Raw genomic sequence first — 9,457 nt, forward strand, 5'->3', positions numbered from 1 at the left:
GCTTCGTCAGAGTCACTCACACTCCCTTCTCCTATTTCCAGGCTTCTGACTTGTTGTCTGCTTCCCAAACGATTCCTTCTCTTGGTACTGTTGGAGCTTGGATACATCTTTATGGTTGTTGTAGCCTTGCCCATCTCTATAATTTGCTCATCCTCATCTTTGAAGAAATAGTTGCCCTCGTTGTCATCACTGGGAGCTGGGGATAAACATCAGTGAACTTCACCTCCTTCTCATAAGGCGGGGGCTTCTTTACAGATGCTGTATGTGAGAAGGGTGCGGTAATCTTCTCCATCAGTTTTTCTGCTCCCTTTTCATTTTTCTTTATTTCTTGTCTACTTTGTTCTCTTTTTTCCTTCAAACCATGTCTGTCCGACCTTTACGAACAGCTGCAGAATGCCAAGTTCTGTTTGTCTTTTCTCTGTGTGTCTCTTTCCTCTTTTTCCTTTCTTTTGATTTACTTTATATGTGGACACAAGCACCTGCATTGTTTTAATCACATCCGGGTTAAGAGTTCCTTCAACTGGCCACGGTCAATGTCAGGCCAACGCTTGCTCCATTTTTTTTGGAGGATTATTCTTTTGCAATACATCAATAGGAGTGATTACTTTTGTAATTTCTGTATCCATTTCTTTTATTATAAATTAAAATTTATTTATTTAAAAATTATTTATAAAGCACCGTGTAATCACACTCAACCAAAAAAAACTAAATTTACCAACCCCAAAGGAGACCAATAGCTTCCCACTTATGAAAGCAACTTCACTTGTTCATGATCTGATACATCTGATCATACTCATTTATCTTAAATTATCAAAATGTACATCAATGTTCACTCTCAAAACAGCCTCAATCAAGGTAAACCATACTCAGATAATGAAACCAATATTCACAGCACTCAACCGTATTTAAATCAAATCAGTTTTTCTGCATGTGATCAATCAAATCAATAATACTCCATTAATTAGAGACCAAGACACTAAACCACTAATTGCTCCTGATGGCTGCGTCCGTCTGGGTTTGAATAATTGTAAGTCGCTTTGGATAAAAGCGTCTGCTTAATGTAAATTGTAATTAGGCGAAAGCCTTGATTAGTCAGTCCGTTGCCAAGTCTCTTACTAACAAATTGCAACCGCAATAAAAGAATGTGTGTGATGTGCTCTCTCTCTCTTGGGACTCCTGATACCGTCTCTTAGTAATTATCTTATATGATGGGGCTGTCTTGGGACGCCATACATTCCAAGACACCTCACCCTTCTTATAAAGTGCATGAGTGTCATTAGTCCAGTCCAGTCTACTCAGAGTTTTCAGGAATCTAGGGGTCGGGGCAATAAAACGGATTTCCTCGGGTCCACATTCTACATCTTTACCCGTTGCGGTCCACCCCGGTTCGTTACGTGTACATCTCCTATCCTCCTGGCATCGCTGCAGCACACGCCCTTGGCTGGGTCGTGCCACGCCCGAGGATCGGATCCGGTAAGACATCATCAGTTTCTCCTCCTTCGACTCCGGAGCCCCCATGAACTCCCGAGGGTCCCGTTCAGGCCCTGCACACATGCGTGGGTGCTTCCTCATCCGCTCCCCAGCGTCTGGCTACAGCTCTCGTTGGGTTGACCGACTTTCCTGCACCTTGCTCGAGTGTTTCACGTGTTTCTTTCGTCTAACCAGATTTAAATGTATTGACCTCCTCCGTGGGTTGCCCATATCGTTTGAAACTCTGGCTTTTCATCCCTCCCTCTTTCTTGTTAACTACACAGAGCGTTCATTTTGTCCATTAGCCTTGACGAATCTTTTCCCGTCATCCATCGGTGCCACCGCTCCCATCCTTCTATCTATATTCGTAAAAACATCATTGATCATGATATTAAATAGGTTCAAAACCAACAAGGAACAACTTGCTTCTTCTTTGTATTTTCAGGCGGTTGACAGACAACGTTTTGGTGTACTACACCGCCTACTGGACTGGGGTGTTCCAGGTGACTTCCAAACCACTGACGGGGTCAAGTCGAGTTTATTTGTGAAGCCCTGTATCACAATAGTGAATAACATTGCTCATCTCGTTCCAGTGGCATCTGTCAAGGGGTGGGGTATTAGGCAACAAGTGAACGGTCACTTGTTGAAGTTGTGTTGAAAGCAGGAAAAATAGCGTAAGTGACTGAGCCACTTTGACAAGGACCAAATTGTGATGGCTAGACGACTGGGTCAGAGCATCGCCAACACCACAGGTCTTGGCGACAGGGTCACGGGCGCCCATGGGCTCATTGATGCACATGGGGAGCAAAATCTAGCCCGTTTGCTCCGATCCCACAGAAGAGATGGCACCCGGATACCCTATGGGAAGGAGCCGGTGGGGCAATGTTGTGCCTGGAAACCTTGGGTCCTGGCATTCATGTGGATGTTACTTTGACACGTACCACCTACCTAAACATTGTTGCAGACCAAGTACACCCCTTCATGGCAGCAGTATACCCTGATGGCAGTGGCCTCGTTCAGGATAATGCGCCCTGCCACACTGGAAAAATTGTTCAGGATTGTTTTGAGGAAAATCCGACCGAACATGTGGGATGTGCTGGAACCACAATCCCGATGCATGGGGGCCCCACCTCGCAACCTCCAGGACTTAAAGGATCTGCTGCTAACGTCTTGGTGCCAGATACCACAGGTCACCTTCAGAGGTCTTGTGGAGTCCATGCCTCAATGGGTCAGAGCTGTTTTGAAGGCACGAGGGGGAACTACACAATATTAGTGGTGGTTTTAATGTTATGGCTGATAAGTGTATATTCTAAAGAATAAATCAATAAATCATGTTTATTTCTACTGCACACTGCATTCATAGTCATATACACACATATATCGGTTGCATTTTTTGCAAAAATGTATTTTATTGGTATACGTATAATTTTATGTAAATATTTTTCTTGCATTTTGCTTCACTTATTTTCTTTTTTATATTTGTTCCGTACATACTGAGAGCCACTGAAAACTGGACTCAAACTCCCTGCACGGGTCAGTGCGCTGGGCCAGCGAAGCCTGATTCTGTTTCATCCTGTATGTGACAAATCAAGCATCTCGAATCTCACAGGTCAGGACCTTTGCGTGGCCACCTTTCTAAGTTCCTTCAAAAAAAAAAAAAAAAAAAAAAAAAAAGGAGGGAGGGGGGGGGGGGGGGGTGTCAAATGTCAACGGAAATCAAACAGAGAAGTACGACAGGCAAGATTGGCTCCCAGGCTGCGGCTTTTGTTTGGGTTGTCTTCAATTTCTGAGAAAAGAACCCAAACCAGTCAAGTATCTGTGTATACATCTATAATGCTGTTGTTTCTTTGATACAGTAGGCAGGACACACACAAGCCCTTCAACCGCCTAGAAATGAATCTTACATCAAACTGGCATAGCAATTAGTACATGCCAGCGTACTATTTCGTACGGCAAGATGCATTTATTTTATATTATTTTTTAATCAGTTCAAGACATTTTCACTGCAACTGTCTGACGACAGGATTTTATTTCACCGTCTACTTTTCTGTAACTGGTTGACATTTCGTGCAAGAATACTATGCCTAACTTATATTCACCCGAGCATTGAAACCAATTCAGAGGAACCCCAAACAATGCCCATAATTTTGATCAATAAAGACAAAACATACGTGGCTTTTATCACATTTTATCATGTATGGTAATGTGTGGAGAGAAAGCTAGTAATGCAGCTGTATACAGAGTTCAGATCTTTTTTTTGTTTTTCCTCTTTAAAAAAAAAAAAAAAAAAAAAAAGAAACCAAACTTTAAAAATAAAAATAAAAATAACAAATTGCACCGAGCTTTACAATAAGTTTAGAAATCAAGCCGCTAAAAATTAAGAACAATAATAACAACGATAATCATAACAGCAATCAAATGAAGTCTTACCACGGAAAGCGGCGGCAGAAGGAGCGTGGTTGGTTAGTCGGAACGCTACACTACTCCAGTCTAATGAGCTCGGCCGGCGGATTAGAACCTAAACGCCAGATTCACAAGCCGCTCTCGTGTGCCCAAAGGAAAAAATGGGAGGTCTGCTCTACGGCCGGCTGCCGAAGCGAGGCCGCCTCGGGCCGTTTTCTGATCCCGGTCAGGTGCATTACATTCCCAAACAACCACAGTCAACATTTTATTGACTTTTAACTTCAAACATTCACGTCCGACTTTCTACGTCCCTTAACTTTAATAGAACTACAACCATGCCACGATATTCATAGACTTTTGTGTTTTGTTTTAGGTGTTTTTTTTTTTCCCCCCCTCCCACCGGCTTTTATTTTTTAACTCTTGATTTTTTGTCAGTCGGCCTCGATCAATACGAGAGAAAAAGGAAACCGCTTGACAGAAGTCCTCAATCAAAAAAAGAACACCGGAGGCAAATAAGATTCAGACTACAGGAGAACAATAAAGACGTAAATAGATCGGGAAGGAGAAAAGGGAGAGGGTGGGGCAGGCAGGGGTGAAAGTGCAATCGACATTATTCACTCGGAACTCTAGGCTGCTGCGCTGGATTTAATATTTCAATGAAGGGTGGAGGAGCGGGGAGGTGAAAGGATGGGAGAGGGAAGGGCTGGGGCGGGGCGGGGTAGAGGAATCAGATTTCCCTTTGGCTCTCCCCGTACACGCTCTCATCACTGTAGGCAATGTAGAGAAAAAAGTCCTCCTCGTGGTGCTCCTGGAAGAGAGGGAGAGAAAAATCGGGAGTGAAAACCAAATAAATGGAAAAACCAAAGCTGGCTACGAAAGAGCGGACGTAGCTCGTCCATAGAAAACCCGCTACACCGATGTTGTAAGCTGATATAGTCACTGGACAGCTTGGAATGGAACCAAATACCTGTACGTTTAAAGACGTAGTTGTGGGACGTATTAGTCTAATTGATTCATATTTTCGGATATTGCCGTGGATATTCCACCGGGGTAGAGGGAAGGGTGTAAAAACAAATGTGGTCGACCTCAACGAGACGAAAGGCAGAGGAAAGAGGAAGCGGCCTGCATCAGGGCTCATTCAGGCATTAGTAAATGAAAATCAAGCACTTTTTTTTTTTAAGGCATAATTTTCCATTTTCAGAGGCTTCACACGAAACAACCAGTCTAGCACTTCGGTATTCCGGTCCTTACATTTCCGAGGACGGAATGCAAGCACCTCAACGACCTGATGCATATACTCCATGTCAAAAATACTTTCACCAAACCGTGTAGCCATGAGAAGAGGAGGGAAAAAAATATATAAATAGATTGAAATTTTGCACGGATACTAGATTTGAAAAGTGGATTTGCTTGGAGCGCCGGCGAGTGAAATAAAAGTGAGATGAGCCCGTACCTGGTACAACAGTCCCATGGTCGCTGAGGTGGGTGGAATGACGTTGTTTACAAAGAAGAAAAGGGCGTCCTCAGCTCGCAAGTGGATTCTTTTCCGGATGAGAAAATAAAACTGGCCCACTGCGAAAGAAGATTTTTAATATATTAAAAAATAACAATACTAATTAAAAAAACAAAACAAAGAAAAAGCTACATGAAGTTGCAGCAAGCCTTGTTACCTGTCAGATCGGAGGGGACAAGGTATTTCTTCTTGTCTAGATCTCCTATTCTGGCTTTGGGCGCCTTTTCCACAATGACCTGAAAGGGGAAATTATGTTGAACGTTTCAAAGAGTGACGGACTTGAACTGCGAACGTATCCCTTTGACACGGCTCGAGGTATTAAAAATGGGTTATTAACCACAGGGCCAAATTTGAACGATTCAAAAATAATCGCCAGGTATACACAATTAGGTTTCAGAATCGCGAAGAAAAAAAAGAGGCAGTACTCTCTGCCCTGAGACGCCGTGGGCGTGTCCGCTGAAGCAGAAACCAGGCCCAATCCCGGAAGTGCAGCCTCTCTCAAGCGTCAAATACCACTAATCCATACACAAATAGAAATCCCAAATCAGCTCGGAACAGAAACGTGAATACGGAGGGAACAGCTCGGTACCTTTTCGGCATCCGGGGAAGATGCGTTTGTGGGACCGAGGTCGCCGTAGCGAGAAAGCAAACTATTTTCGCCGGCAGCGCCTCGTCGCGATTTGAGCGAGAGAAGCGCCGGCGAAGAGGCTCGACTCTTATACGGCGTTAGAGGGCGGGGACGGCGCCAGGTGGGAACAGGTTGCGTCACGGGCCCCCTGATTTCGGCTCCGCCCAAAGAAATCAGGACGACAACATTTTGCACAATTCAGCACCACATAGTTCAGTCTTTGCCACATGTTTTCGGCAATTACTTCGTCACGTGTAAGCGTTTGGAAACAAATCTCGGAATTGACTTGACAGGGACTTTAAGTCCTATTTGACCATATATATATATTTTTTTTTTTATCTCACGCCGCTTTTTATTCTATTTCAGGTTGTTTTTTTATGCTGGCCATCTGTGGTGAAATGCACCAAAGGCACCGTGGCAAACTGTTAGGGCTTAGATTTGAGGGAAGCGGATCTATAGTTGGTGTTTGCTTTAGACGCCAACATTCCTGACCATCTCGCGGTCAAGAGGAGATGGTGTAATCTGTCAACACTGCATCCACCCTGACGTAAACAAACGCCCTGTTTGGCGACGCCGCCTATTTTAAGGTCCGCTGAGGTTGGATGTCATTTCAAAACAAGGCTTACATGACGCATATATGTTTTAATCAACAACGATCTCGGACATGTGCTAATCATATTTCGCCGTTTACCGTTTTTTTTTTTTGCAATTGCTGATACAGAGGTTTATTGTTGATTTCTCGGTGTGTTGTGTGTTTCATAATTTGTTATTCCTCGTTAGCTTATAGGTTTATTGACTCTGCATATATTTGTTTTTTTTGCATTTTATCCTTGTTACGTCATTATTGTTACCGATTGTTTTGATCTCGTCCAGCTATTGTTTGGCTGACATTATAACACAAAACACACAAGTCAGAGTCAATAAATCGTTCATTATTTGGCCTTCAAGACATTTCGGGATTTGAGGAAGGCCGTAACTGTCGTTTTTTTTTTTTTTTTTTTACTGCGACAGTCAGTTAAACGACAGAAATATCCCACAGACGTGTGGTTAACCGAACAAAAACAAGCCAACAACACGGACTGTTATTGTTTGATCGCATAACCATCGGGCTAAAGTTCCATTAGCACAGATGCTAGCCTGACGTTAGCAGAAATGTTAACAACACGGAACAGGCTACGGAGCTAGGCTAGGCTAACACTCCCAACTTACTGGAACCCTGTCCGGGTACTTCTTCCGGATTTTCTCGCCCTCGGACCGCCTTTTCTCGAAGGGGTGCTCCTCTTTGTACTGGAACTTCATAGTTGGCGAAACGGCCGACCGGTGACTATCCGTGTGTGTGATTGCGATCGCTCGGGGGACGATTTTGTCTCCGCGACACCCGACCAAAACAACCGCTGCTAGCTTAGCGTTAGCCCGTCACAGCTGTTTTCCTAGTGCGACTGCGGCGGAGGGATACACAATAACACAATTACGGAGCGCAATCTCGCGTCTCTTTGCAAACGAAGATGAGCACTTCAGGGTAAAAACAAACAAACAAAAAAAAACAACGTTTCCGAATTGCCGCAGTGGATCGTGCTTAATATTTTACCGCCGGCATCGAATCAATCGGATGCGTGTTTGTTTCTTTTATTTTTTTTTCAATCGGGACTATTTTCTTTTTCTCAGCCCGCCTGCTCACAGCGCCAGGATGCCGTGGGAGGGTCGTGCCGCGGCCTGTCCTTGTCATATGACCCTGCGGGAGGAGCGCGGGCGGGGCGGGGCTTCTGACGTCACACGCTGTGACGTCAGACAGCGGCTCAGACAGCGGCTGCCCCGACGCCGGTTCGATCGGAAATGACTGCGAATCGCGGCGGCAGACGGTTATATTCTTCTCGCGCTTCTTTTTGGGGTTTTTTTTGTTTTGGTTTTTTTTTTTTACGGCGGCTCGAATCTAATCGTAACGTTGCATTACCGCCCTCCTCGTTGAATAAGTCATATATCCTGTGTGTAGTGTGTGCGGGATGATATGATTATTATTATTATTTTTGATTCTGGTTTTTATTCGTTATTTTGTAGTTTCTTTTCTGTGGGGGAGCACCAAACAAGAGCGTAAAGTCCCCGCCTGCGCGCACTTGACGGATGTTTACATTTTGGATCTGGTTTCCCGTGTAGGTGCACGTGCCAAAATGAGCCTATTCGATGATCACCGTCCTGTTACGATATCATAAGCACACGATAGGACGCAGAGACGCAACAGTTCAGCTCCGGGAAACAGAAGAGTCGCCCCTGTTGCCCTGCCCCCCCCCAATCAGAGTGGTGCAAACGAGCGACGAAACGCCCCCTCCATCGAGCGCCTGGATGGGCGCACTGCAGAGTGCCCTGCAGATGAGGCCGGGTAAGCTTTTATACATAATAATAGTAGTAATCATCATCATAAGATCATACATCAACATATCTCTTGGGATGGGGGAAATGCTGTTAGTGGCAGCAGTACAAATATTGCAGAAGGTGGGGGGGGGGAGAAAAGAGAATGAAAACATCCAAATGGGTTGTGTGGTCAGGAGGAAACCAAGTACACGATCATGCTTAGTTGGTTTGTGGAAAGTATGAGGCCTATGGGGAATTTATTTATCACTATTATTATTTTTTTTTTCGTGATCAACTGAACAGCGACATTAAAAGTAGCAGCGGTGCTTTTGGATGCGTCGAGCCTGCCGAAAACTAACGAGGAGGAGCCGGGGCAAGGCCCTGCGCCTGAAGAGTGGGGCGGTGGCTGCAAGTCACAGCTAAAATGTGCGACGTATTCTATCAGAAATAATAATAATAAAAAGTTTTTCAGCAAATATTGTGATCCTTTACTATCCCAAACAAACAATTTTAAAAGCATGCGTCACATTTAAAAAAAAATCTATTCCCCTTTCAGAGGACTCAAGTTCAGGCCGGTGTAGGATGTAACATTTTTCCATGCATTGAGGGTCTTCTTCAGGCATCATGTGGATCAAGAACCTTTCTTTAAGATCCATTCTCAGCAACAGCACCTTTATCTCCCCCTCCACACACAATTTCAGAATAAGCATTTCTTGAACATTTTAAATAAAGATAAATAAAGCTGCCCTTTCTGATTCTCATTTCCTTTGCTACACATGCATTTCCGCTCAAAAACAAAATCCAATTGCTCCGCTGAGTGATGAAATCTTAAATTCTGCTTTTTATCCCTGAAAATAATTAGTTTTATGGCGTTTGAAACAGTGATTGTAAGAAAGGGGGCAGGGGTGAACAAAAAAAACAGCATCACACATTTCAAGTTGTTTTTTTTCTTCCATTCCTGTAGAGCATCCAATATAGGATTTAGCTATGATGGTGATCAGCGGGAGCCCATATTTTGGGATTGAAGACTTGAGTTAATATCAAACCCCGCTCATATTCTCACAAAACCTCAAGAGTTTGACCATCTCAAATCAAAC

General features: G+C 44.0%; 1 protein-coding gene across 1 annotated transcript; it reads right to left on the bottom strand.

The window, feature by feature from the left end:
• Positions 1-3,642: 3,642 nt before the first annotated feature.
• Positions 3,643-7,459, bottom strand: LOC307246884 (gamma-aminobutyric acid receptor-associated protein). Its single transcript, XM_080022922.1, has 4 exons — positions 7,224-7,459; positions 5,544-5,622; positions 5,327-5,445; positions 3,643-4,681 (listed from the first exon to the last, which is right to left on the bottom strand). The coding sequence occupies exons 1-4, from the start codon at positions 7,311-7,313 to the stop codon at positions 4,601-4,603; spliced, it is 369 nt and encodes a 122-aa protein (XP_079879048.1). The 5' UTR covers positions 7,314-7,459; the 3' UTR covers positions 3,643-4,600.
• Positions 7,460-9,457: the final 1,998 nt, after the last annotated feature.

Source organism: Zeus faber (genome assembly GCF_960531495.2).
Source record: "Zeus faber genome assembly, chromosome: 22".
Classification (NCBI taxonomy): Eukaryota; Metazoa; Chordata; class Actinopteri; order Zeiformes; family Zeidae; genus Zeus; species Zeus faber.

What these genes read in the sequence shown, in the direction of transcription:
- LOC307246884 (XM_080022922.1), bottom strand. Translation starts at nt 7,313, where the DNA reads ATGAAGTTCCAGTACAAAGAGGAGCACCCCTTCGAGAAAAGGCGGTCC. An exon ending in TGTCCCCTCCGATCTGACAG is followed by an intron (nt 5,446 to 5,543) that starts GTAACAAGGCTT and finishes CTTCTTTCGCAG; the next exon opens with TGGGCCAGTTTTATTTTCTC. An exon ending in CCATGGGACTGTTGTACCAG is followed by an intron (nt 4,682 to 5,326) that starts GTACGGGCTCAT and finishes CCTCTCTTCCAG; the next exon opens with GAGCACCACGAGGAGGACTT.